This window comes from Dromiciops gliroides, chromosome 4 (assembly GCF_019393635.1).
Source record: "Dromiciops gliroides isolate mDroGli1 chromosome 4, mDroGli1.pri, whole genome shotgun sequence".
Taxonomy (NCBI): domain Eukaryota; kingdom Metazoa; phylum Chordata; class Mammalia; order Microbiotheria; family Microbiotheriidae; genus Dromiciops; species Dromiciops gliroides.
In genome coordinates this window covers 53,464,669-53,478,933 of record NC_057864.1, presented here as the reverse complement: position 1 = coordinate 53,478,933, position 14,265 = coordinate 53,464,669, and the positions used below count along the sequence as shown (strand labels likewise).

Genomic DNA, 14,265 nt, shown 5'->3' with positions numbered 1-14,265 from the left:
TTTGAACCCAGGTCCCCTGATGTACTCTTTCCAGTACTCTTTCCACTGTACCACACTCTTCATGGGACTTTGCATCAAAGATCAGCCAAAATTTTCATAACTATAAAAGTATCTATTATGTGTGTACGGAATTTCATGGACATGTGTATACAAACAGTAGATAGAGCACCCGGGCCTGGAGTCAGGATGACTTGAGTTCAAATGTAGCTTCAAATACACTATCTGTGTGACCCTGGGTAAGTCACTCAACCTCTGTTTGCCCCAGTTTCCCCATCAGTAAAATGGGGATAATAGTAGCACCTACCTCTCAGGGTGGTTGTGAAGATCAAATGAGGTCATTTGTTATTATGATATACAGTGGTGCCTGTACACATGCACGTGTGTGTATGTATGTGTATATACATTTATGCACAGAAACATGTAGTTGGTATTTTCTTTTTCCCTCTGACCAACCACCTTTAGATGGAGAAAGGCAAGACCTGGACAATCTCCTTTTCCCATTATATCGTCTGTTTTCTTCTGATGCTCAAAGAGGGTTCCTTATATCCTGCTCCTGCCAAATTCAGTGACAGCAACAAGGGCTCAGCCTCAAATTTCATGAGTCTATTTTATAATGTGAATGTGAGGCACACAGGCTGGGGTTGGAGATATGACTTAGAGAAGGGACAATAGTGAATAGCACTAGCCCAGGAGTCAGAGGACATGAATTCAAATGCTGCCCCAAATCCTACTACTTATTTATTTATTTATTTATTTATTTATTTGCAGGGCAATGGGGGTTAAGTGACTTGCCCAGGGTCACACAGCTAGTAAGTGTCAAGTGTCTGAGGCTGCATTTGAACTCAGGTACTCCTGAATCCAGGGCTTGTGCTTTATCCACTGCGCCACCTAGCTGCCCCAAATCCTACTACTTTTGACACTTTGGGCAAGTCACTTAACTATCCAAGTGTGTGTCTCTCTCTCTTCTCCCCTAGGCTCAAGATCTATCATCCTATGAGCTAGCCAAGTGGTTCTCAAAGTATGTGGTCCAGGGACCTCTGAGGGTCCATGAGGTCAAAACTATTTTCATAATAATAAGATGTCTTAATGTCTTACATGGTACATATGGGGCTTCAATGGTAAATAGGGCTTTCCCGCTAAAAGCATAATCGTCTAATTCAGGGAGCAGCGAGTGTTTACAGTACTGGTAAATATCGGTAGATATAACCCACATAAATAAAACCTCTTGATGTGTGGGGGGGGGGGCTCAATATTTTTTAAGAGTGTAAAGGAGGGGCAGCTAGGTGGCACAGTGGATAGAGCACCAGCCCTGGAGTCAGGAGTACCTGAGTTCAAATCCGGCCTCAGACACTTAACACTTACTAGCTGTGTGGCCCTGGGCAAGTCACTTAACCCCAACTGCCTCACTAAAAAAAAAAAACCCAGTGTAAAGGGATCCTCAGATCAAAAAGTTTTAAAACTGCTAAGCTACCTAGAAAGATACTGTCACTGATGAGGAGATGCCTAGCAACAGTGTACTTCCTGACCATAGGGACTAGCTATAGGGCCTTGAGAAAACCATTTTTTTATTAGCCCTAAAATCAAAATGATCACCCACCTAAATCACTTCCTATCGCTAACCCTTGTTAGATGTGTAACCTTACCTACTAGAGTATTAAGCTAGTCCAGTACTTAGTCACTTACTTTTTTTTTTTTTTTTTAGTGAGGCAATTGGGGTTAAGTGACTTGCCCAGGGTCACACAGCTAGTAAGTATTAAGTGTCTGAGGCCGGATTTGAACTCAGGTACTCCTGACTCCAAGGCTGGTGTTCTATCCACTGCGGCATCTAGCTGCCCTAGTCACTTACTCTTTAAGAAACATGAGTTTGAAGCAGACCCAGTTTTCTCATCTGGGAAATAATATCTGCAAAACATCAATTCAGTATCACAGGGTCAGAGATGTAGAGTTACAGAATATCAGAGCTGGAAGGGATTTGAGAGGTCATTTAGTCTAACCCTTACCTCTACAGGGTACAGGGACCTTAGAAGTCATCTAATTCAAACCCCTCAGTCCCTAGAGAGGTTAAAAGACTTGCCCAAGGTCACACAGGTAACAAGGAGCAGAGGCAAGATAGAGATCCAGAGTCTGCCCTTCTTTAAGCAGATTTTTGGGGGCTCTGTGTTTTATTTTTATTGTATAATATTGTGACAAATTTTGTGAGCCACTTCATAGTTCTTTCTGGCAGCAGGCAGGATACAAATGGCCAAGAAGTAGAAGGCATAAGTTGTCCTCTCTGGCCTCTCCTTCCTTTTGAAGCAGAAACCCCGGCAGTTAACAAGGCCTACCCTACACTCCTGCCTTCAGCAGAGATGAAGGAAACAGACACAAGGCTGCCTCCTCCACTGGCCCAGTTTCTGCATTGTGGCCTTCAAGATACTCAGTAATTTCTCAGTGATACTGTAAATACTCCCTGCACCCTGAATTAGATGACTAAGCTTTTAAGCAGGAAAGACCTACCATGGCTCCGTTGGGGGCTTTATCTCTCGTTTGTGTGGGGGCCACTTTGGTAAGGGGGACCATCCTCTCTGGGTTGAGGCACAGTCATTTGCTCCATTCATCCACACACTTAGAATTGGCCCCATGTCTGGACTTTTCTGCTGACCGCACAAAGGTGAAATCAGTCGTTAGGGAGTCCACGAGGACGTAGTCCCATGCAAATGCAGTGAGTCTGCAGAATGTCTAGAATGATTTGAAATATCCCTTCTAAGTTAAGCCAGAGGACTCCTGCCACTTCTGAGTATCTTTTTGGAAATTAAAGCAGATGGCTTCTGCTCTGTGAAAATATATCTCAATTCCAAGGTAGATGGGGGAGGCATATAACAGAGGTTTGTTTTTTGGGGTTTTTTTTAAACACACCATGGTTAACTGTAGGCATCTTCCAGAACTTACTGTCTGTTAAAAGAGTAACCTTTATATGTTGTTTTTTGATGTTCCTCAAAACATCCAGTTAAGTGTGTCAGTGAAGGTGATGAAGAGCGTGAGATTAAGGGGTCCAGATGTCATTCACTCGTTTGATCTTTATCAAGTATGGCTAGAGTGGTTAGAGGGCTGAACTATGCAGAGGGATGCTCATACTTCCCAAATACGAGTCATCTGACCATTATATACATTTCAGCCCTGCAAAATTTGGATTGTAAATGAGAGGCTATTAGACTAAAAGTAAGAGGCAATATGATCAACTGGCTGGCCTTGAAGTCAAGAACACTTGGGTTCAGCCCCTGACTCTGAAACATGTCTGCTCTCTGAGTCCATGGGCAAGTTATTTATCAGTTGCCCCCAGTCATCTGGCCTAGGAGTCAGAGGGCATGAATTCAAATCCTGCCCCAAACCCTACTATTTGTGATTTGGGCAAATCACTTAACTATCCAAATGTCTCTCTCTTCACCCCTTGGGTCAAGATCTATAATCCCATGAGCTGGCCCAGTGGTTCCCAAAGTAGGTGGTCCAGGGAGCTCTGGGGTCATCAGTAAGATCATCAGCTTCCTCCAGGCAACTCCACTAAGACTTTCCTGACAAAGGAGCTCCAGATCAACAACATTAAAGGGAGCTTCTACACTGGAAGAGGTATCCATTAATCAAATGGCAAATGGGGACTAAGTTTCTCCTCCCCACTAAAACCCCCCAAACAAACCCTAAATACTTTAAGGCAATATATGGATGACAGATTAGAACAGGAAGGAAGAGATCTTAGATCATTTCAGCCAATCTCCCCATTGTACAGATAAAGAAGCTGTGGTCCTAAGGTGATTTACCTGGGAGACAAAGGTGGGGTACAGGGGCAGCTAGGTGGCACAGTGGATAGAGCACCAGCCCTGGAGTCAGGAGTACCTGAGTTCAAATCTGGCCTCAGACACTTAACACTTACTAGCTGTGTTACCCTGGGCAAGTCACGTAACCCCAATTGCCTCACTAAAAAAAAAAAAAAGGTGGGGTACAAAGCCTCCAATTTCAAGGCCTTTCCTACTCTTCTTATAAACAAATGGGAATAGGTGTTATATTATCATTAGCTTCATTACCAGATTGGGCCTATGGACTCAGTAAGCAGCCAAACCTTAAAAGAAAGTATGCTGGTAGCACCTGGGAATATTAATTAAACTTGAAATATGATACCTTGCGATGATGTAATACGATGGTGGTACCATGGAAAGAGCCCTGGATTTGGAGTCAAAAGACCTGAGTTTAAATCTTGGCTCTGCCACCAACTGATAATGTAGCCTTGGACAAGTCACTTGATCTCCCCTGACTCCAAGTTTCCTCATCTTAAATGAGGGTCCAGGAGATCTAAAGTCTCTTCTGGTTCTAAGTCAAAAATGCCAATTCTTTAGACCTAGGAGATTCACTGCCACGGTCCACAACATCCCAGAAACACCAGGGCATATGAAAAGGATGGGTTTGCAAAAATGCTTGTGTGTTGATTTCTTGGACTTTGCAAGCTGATCAAGGTGAGCAGCAAATGAGAGGATAAGCTTCTTTCCCTCCATATACAGATCTATCATTTCTGTTACCCCCAAAAGAACCACCCCCATAGGAAATGAGTCACTCATCCCACATCTTCCTGGCTTGGGGCGGGGAGGAAGTTAAGAAAGGAGGCAGGTAGAGTAGAAGAGTAAGAAACAAGAAGGGACGACAGAAAGAGACTTTAGAAATAAGAAAGGTTTATTTAGCAAAAGCCACTAGACTGGTGACAACATCCAGGGAGTAAGTGCACTTACATGGACAGAATAATTTCCCAGAGAGTTGAGTCAATAGAGTTAATGATACAACAGTTGTAGGAAAGGGAAGAAAGGGGAAAGGATTGGGAGGGGAATAAACAAAACAAATCAACCCTCAAGAAAGCAAGATCAGTAGATAGAGAGCAGTAAGGCCAGAGAGAAGTTTTACAGACAGTGCTAAGATTAGCAGGAATATAATTACACATTTACAATCCCAATGTACAGTTGAGGTGAGTAGAGGCTGCTGCCTTTCATCCCTGGCCCCACGCACAGCATCCTGTGCAGTGAATAAGTGTCACACACTCCTGGGGAGTCTGGTAGTTCACAGCCTTTGACCATCCCTGATATACAAGTGCTTTACCCACACACAGCCCCCTTCCCAATCCCAGTCCAGATCTTCTCCACAGAGTTGCAGAACTGGAGTGAAAGAGGAAGAACAAGTTAGCAGAGCAAATAACAGGAGAGGAGAGGGACTGGGGTAGGGTGGGGACTCCACTAGGATATGAGGTGTAAGATGTTCCAGTTCTTTCCCTGTCTCCCCCAGCAGAGGGCTGAGTGGCTGAGGCCACCTTGATGCATTTTGGCTGGGCCCTCCCCATCTCTGAATCCAAAGACACTCCTGTTTGGACACACAGTGCCTGCCGCCCATTCTTCAACATGTGGGCACCCATGTGGCTAGTACTATGTAGGATGCCAATGCCTGAACAGGTACCACAGGAAATATCTGAGGCTAGCCCAGGGGATGGGAGGAAATAGGACCAAGGTTGACTGACAAAAAGGAATTGAAGTCCTCTCTGGGCCAAGAGCAAGAATCTTAAGCTTATTTTCCTTTTAGAAACAAGTGCAATTTCTCAACCTTTTTTATTCTTCTCCTCATTGGAGCAAAAGGCATAGACTAGAAGGAAGAAATTTATAGTCATGCTTCCTTTTCCAAGAAAAAAAAAACCCAAGTATTCCCAATGGGGGTATTCAGGTTGTAGCTGCTACCTGGGACCAAACTCCAATCCTAAATCATCAGTAGCTAGCAACACCAACCCTGGCTTTGCCACTCAGCCCAGTTTCAAATCAGTGGGACAGCAGTTCTTTGTGGTCTTTCCAAATGGACCACCAGCAAACACTTGGAAACCAGAGAGGAAGCAGGGGAGTGAAAATGTCTTGACAGAGTCAGAAAGACCTCTCCCATGGAGTGAGATTGGCTCTGAATTTAAAGCTTAAGGGTTTGCATTTGGAACTAGACCTTCCTGGTTCCTGCACCACCTCCCTATCCCCCCTTCCCCGCACCTTTTTCTTTCTCTCTTTCTTTCTCTCTCTTTTTTTTTTTTTTGCAGGGCAATGAGGGTTAAGTGACTTGCCCAGGGTCACACAGCTAGTAAGTGTCAACTATCTGAGGCCAGATTTAAACTCAGGTCCTCCTGAACACAGGGTCGGTGCTTTATCCATTACGCCACCTAGCTGTCCCTACCTTTTTCTTTCTACATTCTATTTGGTTTTGTCTTTGTCAGCATCTCTTTCCATTGTCTTTTCCATATCAACTTTATTCCTTCTCATTCCATCTCTACATATATATATTTTCTATATATATATCTATATATCTATAGTGTATATGTTCATATCTACACATCTACATATATACACACATGTACACTTTCAGGTACCTTGGGCCCTATAATAGACAGCCTAAGGCCTGGGCTGTCAACATGAGCTTATCTTACGATAGGAGCACAGCCTTGTCCGATCTGCTACTGGCTTTGCTTTTAGTTCCTGCTGGCCCACAGCAGGCCATCACCATTGGCAGATCTCCTCCCTCTACCTACAGTACTCTCTGGTGAGCAAAAACTTGGTTTCTTTCAAACTGTTAACAATACAGTACATTAGGGTTTTGCAAACCAGATAGATTGGGACCAAACAAGGTTCAATTTTCTTGTCTTATGGGATTCCCCTGGGGTGCTCTCCCTTCTACCGTTATCAGATAATTTTACCTAGGCCCAACTAAAAAATCAGCAAATAAGCATAGTTTAGGGACAAGATAAATCCATTAGGATTATTTTGGAACTATAATAAATGGAATAGAAGGGTATTTTGATAGAATATGGGGGCAGAGCCAACAAACAATGGAAATCCTACTCTTGGGTTCTTCCCATTTACATTAGAAGTTGACAATCTTTAGGAGCACACATAAATGTATGGACGCACACAAACATTAACTATTTCCAATCAAATTGCATCAGGTATGGTAATCTCTGGAGAGGAATATGGCAAAGTGGGATGATTTTTTTTGTCCCATGATTTGGACCATTGGGTCCAGGAGAAAATGCAGGAGTTATATGGAGGATGGGACTAAATATAACCTTCCTTTTCCTGACTTAGAAAGGAAACCTAAGGTTGACGGTATATGATTTGGGACCAAAACATTTATCCTTGTGACCAACCCCGTCAACAATTCTTGACCTCTGGACCTAGAGCTTTGCTGTCCAAGATGGAGGGCAGAGTTGACTCCCCCAGGAAAAACTGATGGAATCCAATAAGCTCCAGTTTTCCTTCAGGCATTTTCTAAATTCCCGTTAAGAATAATCAGCTGTTGTTTCACTGGACAGAGAGATGAATGGGAGATTTTTCTTAAGGCTCCTCCACTGGTCTTTAATCATATACACATCTCTGAGATGTTGGATCAATCGCTCAGTTACTCTAGACAGGTGTGCATATGGATGATGGTGATGTAAGTGGGAGAGGGTCCGCTTGGTATTCCCATTGGCCAAAGCCTTTCCCAGCTACCAGGTGGTGTCCATTTAACAAACAAAAATTCCCACAAAGCTACCTGGGGAGGGGAGGGGATAGGAAGAGAGGCTGAGGCTCTCTGAAACTCTGAGGAACATGGCTTCTGTTGGCAGGACCCATAAGTGTCTGGGCCACTTTCCAGCTAGAATTTTGATGGACACTGCCTTTCACAGAGAGGAGAAAAGAGGAATCCCTTATACAAAGAAAGGACCAGTCTCATATTTTTCCATAACTTTTTCACCTCCCTGTGGGCTTCAAAGGATAACTACATAAACCAAGACAGCGGGTCCTATAGGGAACATGCCACTTCTATGTTTACACTGAGGAATAAAATTTCCTATTTCTCTTGCCAGAACCCTCAGCCCTCATATGCCTTGCAGTGGCTCTTACTTTCAATGAAGACAAAATTAGGCATTGAGTGACAGGCCTAACTTAGGAGAGGTATCTAAGAAGATACTTCATCAGGTGACAACCCTCCTCGGTAAGGAGACCCAGGGAGTGCAGGAAGAGGAGGGGGCTGTTGTGACCTCATGGAATTGTCAGCCAATTCTTTATGATACAGAAGACCTTCCTACATAGGCCTGGCAGTTCTGGAGCTTTCAGACCCCTAGAGGGATGTAATGGGGCCCAGAATGCTAGGTGCATTTTTTTCACATCAACAGGAGGAATGAAGCAATAGTTAGATATTGGGAATTATACCCTATTCTTTTCTGTTCTGCTCTCCAAAATTAAAACCCCAAAGCCTTTTGGAAAACCTCAAGCTTCTCTAGGCCCCACTCACCACTCCAATGGGCAAAGGAAGATGTAGCCCAGGCTGGCGGTACTCCAGATCTCCCTCCTATCACAGGCCCTGGACACGACTCCCTCCCTGCCTTGTATCGCATGCCACCCTTCGTCCCTGGAAGCCTGGCCACCACTGCTGCCACCTCCTACAGGCACCTACACTGCAATCTCATCATCCAGGCTATCCCCCAGCTCCTGCCTCTGCAGGACGTTCAGCAGGCGGGGAGGCTCCTCCTGAGACCACGAGTCACGCTCCTCGCTCTCATCCGTGTTAGACTCATATTCCGAGGCGATGCCTGACTCCCGGAACTTGATGAGCTCCAAGCTGCCCAGGAGAGGTTCTCCCCCTGATGGGGTATCCCCGGGTGGCAGGAAACGGAAGCACTCCAGCTTCACCAAACAGTCGCGCCTACCTAAGGGGCTGCCCACCGAGTGAGCGAAGTCAGCGGAGCTGGGGCCTAGCGGGGGCAGGTGGAGGTCCTCAGGCTTGGGGGTCGTGGGGTCGCAGAGCACAGGAAGGACACCAGAGCGAAAGGTGATTTCCAGCAAGCTGTCTTGGGAACCCACTGGTGAAGGAGAGAAGAGGGAGATTGGAGGTTAGACATGTTATAAGCCTGGAATGCCACCCTGCACCTCTGGGTCTGCAGGGCTGGGGCTTTTACAAGCACTAAAAAGATTCCCTTGGGGAGCAGCTAGGTGGTGCAGTGGATGGAGTACCGGCCTTGGATTCGGGAGGACCAGAGTTCAAATCTGGCCTCAGACACTTGACACTTAATAGCTGTGTGACCCTGGGCAAGTCACTTAACCCCAATTGCCTCACTAAAAAAAAAATAATAAAATAAAAAAGATCCCCTTGGAAAAATGAGTCATCCCAGGTAGTATTTGGCAATGAAGAGAGCAGAGGCTCCAGGGTTCTAAGACTTGGGATTTAAATTCTACCTCTGACACTGGGCAATTTGGGGCAAGTCACATTTGTCTTCTCTGAGTCTCAGTTTCCACAACTGTAAAAAAGAGGGGTTTGGACTCCATGGTGCCCCTTCTAGCTCTAGACAGGATCTTAGGATCCATCGTGGGCTAAGTCTACCAGAATAGTGTTTCCCAATCCAAATTATACTGTTCTTTAAGGAAAATAAAAAGCTAAATTCTCTACTTTTGACCACTTTTCTGCCTTCAGTCTTAGTGCCAAGGTCATCAGGGACTCAAGGAGAGGAGTCTGGGGAGCCAGAGGAAAGGGAGGAGCTGGGAGTGGGAGGATCCCAACACAGAGAGAAGGAGAAAGAGAAGAAACAGTCGATTTTTTTAAAAAGCACAGATGTCTGAAGAATTTGGATAGTAAGAAGTGCTCTGGCCTGGTAGAAATCTGCCAGGCCATCAGGGCATGATGAATAGACAGGCTTGGAGTCAGGATGAGCTGGGCCCAGGGCCTGTTATTGATTAGAAGAAAGTCACAAGCTCTCAGAGCCCTTTGCAACTCTCTTAGACTGTTAGGTTACAGAAGAGTTGCCCAGCTCTCCATCAAGTGAGGGAAGTTTCACACTGGGAGTGCTCTATGCCAATGAAATCAGAATTCCATCCATCAAGGACTGATGATTGGGAAATACTGCCCTATAGCCATAAGCTATGAGAGTTTCACTCCCATCTATTGACTTGTCACCTTCCTTCCAACATCACTAGCCAGAAGCATGCATTTCTGCTGTCCCCTTATCCTCCCGACACTAGGAATGCCTATGAGACAGATATCCCTCAATATACATGGATCATTAGTCAGCTTAAACCTCTTTGTTGGAGCACAATCACAGGTTAGAAAGTCCTTAAGTTTGGGAGGAGGGAAATCTATCACAGAAGATGGGGAATAGAATTTGGGAAACAGGCTGAGAATTATTCAATCCAACTTAAGCTTCATTAGGTCTATGATGAGGTTAATTCCTGGGCTACATGTAAGCCAGTGGCTAAGGTGGTCCAGAGCGGGGCTTCTTAAATTTTGTGCACTCATGACCCCTTTTCACCCCAGAAATTTTTATGTGACCCCAGATATATAGGCATATAAAACAGGTATACATAACCTTTTACTGTATCCATATTTTTCATGACCCCCACATTCAATTACACAACCCCATATGGGGCTGCAACCCCCAGGTTAAGAAGCTAGGGTCTAGATGACAGGGACACCACTGTCTCTTTTAAATTTGCAGTTGAGAAGCAATGGAAAGTGTCCTCTACAGCTTCAAGCATACTAGGGGTATTTAGCAATACATGGTTAGGCACCAGCTGCCCCAAAGGGCTATGTCGGGCCCTATTCCAGCTTCTTCCCCTTCCCCCATGACCCTTTCAATTAAAAGGGAGATGGAGGCTATGATGCAACACCTTGAAATGAGGTGAGAAAAATTGGTGGGTTCAAAAACCCACATGTTAAATATCCGCATTAACAAAGTGATGGGTGTGTACTGATTAAAAGTAGGTCAAGTCTCTACCAAGTAAATCCAGATGACCCAAAGAAGTGACTCTGGATGACTCTTCTACATCACACGAGCAGACCTAAGGGAACTTAATCCAGCTCACACCCAGGCAAGTCTAAGAAGATGAAACACTAATGGAGTAAGTAGAGACATGCCCCTCATATGATCACTCTCCTGTGAGCAACTGGGAAGAGAGAAGAGATCAAAGCAGGGAACAAGCATTTATTAAGAGCCTTTCTATGTGGTAGACACTGTGCTAAGAGCTTTTCAAAGATTTCCTCATTTGATCCCCTCAACAACCCAGGAAGGTCGGTGCTATTATCAACTCCATTTTTCAGGAGAGGAAACAGAATGACTTGTTCAGAGTCACACATCTAGTAAGTGTCTGATGATAGAATTGAATACAGATCTTCTTGACACCAAGCCATTCACTTGGATCCACTTGGCCTCATCTGGCTGCTTCTGGGAGGTAATATGGTAAAGTGATAACTATAATTAATAAGACTTAACATTCACATTGCATCTTAAGGCTTGAAAAGGCTTTATATCTATTATTCATTTGATCCTTGCCCTGGTATTGTACCCATTTTTACAGATAAGGAAACTGAGGCTAAGAAAGTGTTTTTGTTTTTTTTTTTATATGACTTGCCCAGTCACACAGCTAATGTGTCCAACGTAGGAATCAAAGTCTTGCTAATTCCAAGTGCAGCACTCTATTAACCCTGCTACTTAAAAGAACATCTGGGTTTTAACCCCTGCTTTGCCAGTAAGTAACTTGCTGTGTGATCCTGGATATGTGGCTTGACTTCTCTCAAACTCAGTTTCCCTATCTTTAGCTGATGGGTCCCCTGTTCCTGTCCTCACAGGGTTTGTAAGGATCAAAGGTGAAAAAAATACAAGTGAACTCAGAGTTTCTTCTCACAACAACCTTGTGAAGTAGGTGAGGAAACTGAGGTGCAGTAATACCAATAATGGGAAAGCTAGGTGGTACAGTGGGTAGAGCACTGGGCTTGGAATCAGGAAAACTCATCTTCATGAATTCAAATCCAGCCTCAGACACTTCTAGCTGTGTGACACTGGGCAATTGACTTAACTTGCCTCAGTTTCCTCATCTGTAAAATTAGCTGGAGAAAGAAGCAACAAACCACTCCAGTATCCTTGCCAAGGAAAACCCTAAACGAGGTCACAAAGAGTTGGACACAATTGAAATGACTAAGAAATAACAATAATAAGAGTGACTGTAAGCCCAGAATTCTATTATAGTGCCTCCCTATGCCCTCAACCCACCCTAAGACTGCCTTGGGACAAAGCCAGCACATGAACAAGGTATCCTGGGGATGCTGGCTCACTTTCTGCCTCTCCCACAGCCCCTAGCATGCCCAAGAGGCATTTCATAAATAACAGGTGGGTCCACAAGGCTGACTGTTGTTTGTTTAGAAAGTGGGGTCAGGTCATGGGGCTGTGCATTTCCTTCCTTTCTCAGGAAAGGTGTCTCAGGGAGAGATGACATTTGGTTCTTGGTGCCTCTGCTGAAGTAGCCCTTGGAGTCTTCTTGGGATCCTGGGCTGGTGACTGGAGGCAGAGGGACAGCAGGGGGCAGCAGAGGGTAGGAGGGGGTCACTTACTGGCATCATGTCCTGACAGTTTGAGTTCAAGCTCCTGCACCTGTTTGACCAGCAGGGAGATGTGTTGAAGCATGTCCTTGTTCTGTAGCAGGAGCTGGTGGACTCGTGCCTGGGCCTCCAGTCGGGCTGCAGCCTCCGCAGCCAACTGGTCCTTCAGCAAGTGAACCTGTGTGTTGGGCACAGAGAGGGAGAGCAGAAAGAGAGAGTGGGAAGGGCTGGTAAGACATTTACTGGGTAGCTGTCCAGGCCCAGTGACTCCTCCCCCAGAAAAAGCTGCCCTCCCTATTAAATCGTAAGCTTCTAGGAAGGAGGCCAGGACTGTTTCATGTCTATCTTTGTATCCTCAAGAACTAATATAGTACCTGGTACACAGTAGATACTTAATAAATGCCTGCTGATTGATTAGATGTGAGAGGACTCACCGAACCAACGGGAATTGGGCTTGGAATCACCCTCCCCGGAGATCCCTACAAATGTCTGGAGTTACACGGCATCTCATGTACAACTGTGCACTTCATAACCTAGGTAGAATGTCACAGGCCCTGCCTCCCAACCGCCTTAGCACATAGCAATCTTTCTCCTTTGACCTCCCATAAAGCTTATCATCTGCTTCCCTAACAGTTTTGTTTTGAAAGTTATATCTACCTCTCCAACAGATAGAAAGTTCTGTGAGGGCAGAGACCAAGGACAGTGCTTAACCCAGTTCTTACACGCAGCAGAGAATTAAACATTTATCTGTTGATTTGCAGGCAAAGGGATCTAACCAAGTAGAGAGGATCCAGGGGGCTGGACGCCATGTCACAATAAAAGACACCAAAAGAGTGTTCCTGATGTTTAGCCTGAAGAAGAGAAGTCACAGCAGGGAATGAGGGAGCATGAGAATTTTCTTTCAGGATTTGAAGGGTTATCTTGTGAAAGAAGGATTCGATTTATTCTGCCTGGGATGCGAGGGCAGAACTGATTGGAGTTTCTATATAAGGCAGACTTAGGTTCGCCTTAAGGGGAAGCTTCTTTTTTTTTTTTTTTTTTAGTGAGGCAATTGGGGTTAAGTGACTTGCCCAGGGTCACACAGCTAGTAAGTGTTAAGTGTCTGAGGCCGGATTTGAACTCAGGTCCTCCTGAGTCCAGGGCCTGTGCTCTATCCACTGCGCCACCTAGCTTCCCCAAGGGGAAGCTTCTTAACAATTAGGAACATCCAAAGAGAGAATGGGTAGCCTAGAGAGAGGGGAAGTGTGTGAGATCCTCTTCCAGAGGTGACCCTTTGTCTAGGATGTTGTAGGCGTGGATAAAGATACGGAGTCAACACTGGGAAACTTGAATGAAGGAAGCAGTCCAAAAGTCAGTGTGAATAGAGGGAATGGTTGTTCTTGTGGAGGAAGGGCGATGGAGAGTGGCGTGTTCAGAGGGAAGGCAAATTGTTACAGAGGAAGAAGATGAAAACATGGTGGAAAGGTGAGGAGTAATGGCTTCCCATATCAACGCAAGAGTTCAATAAGATTCCCGGGACTGCTCTGCAGTGATTTAAACCATACATGATGCTCAGAAGGGCTGGTATGGTGCTATAGGATTATTGATTTTGAGCTGGTAGGGATCTTAGGGGTGCCTTCTTTTATAAATGAGGAAATTGTAGCCCAGAGAGGCTAAGTCACTTGCTCAGGATCACACGGCTCGTGTCTGAGGTAGGATTCGAACCTATGTTGTCCTTATTCCCAATCCAGTGCTCTCTTAGGATCCACTGTCCAAATCATGAGGTGGCTGCCCAGTCCCTACCTGAGAGGGTAGTGCCAGACCTTCCTGGGAGGAAAGACAGTCTATAGTCAAGTGGCTAAATCCCAGGTTGACACAAAGTAAGCATATAAATGCTTGCTAATTGAC

At 45.1% G+C, this 14,265-nt stretch overlaps 1 protein-coding gene across 8 annotated transcripts in view; it reads right to left on the bottom strand.

Annotated features, from left to right (window-relative positions):
* LOC122753444 (nitric oxide synthase 1 adaptor protein) overlaps window positions 1-14,265 on the bottom strand; it is a 407,315-nt gene that overhangs the window by 19,522 nt on the left and 373,528 nt on the right. For 6 of the 8 annotated variants that reach the window (XM_044000834.1, XM_044000836.1, XM_044000835.1 and 3 more), the window contains 2 exons: window positions 12,391-12,556; window positions 8,723-8,875 (listed from right to left, as the gene is read on the bottom strand). In XM_044000834.1, the coding sequence (XP_043856769.1) occupies window positions 8,723-8,875; window positions 12,391-12,556 (319 nt within the window). Of the gene's footprint in view, window positions 1-6,146; window positions 8,876-12,390; window positions 12,557-14,265 lie in introns of those variants that run through there. The other 2 variants (XM_044000843.1, XM_044000839.1) reach the window with 2 other exon arrangements.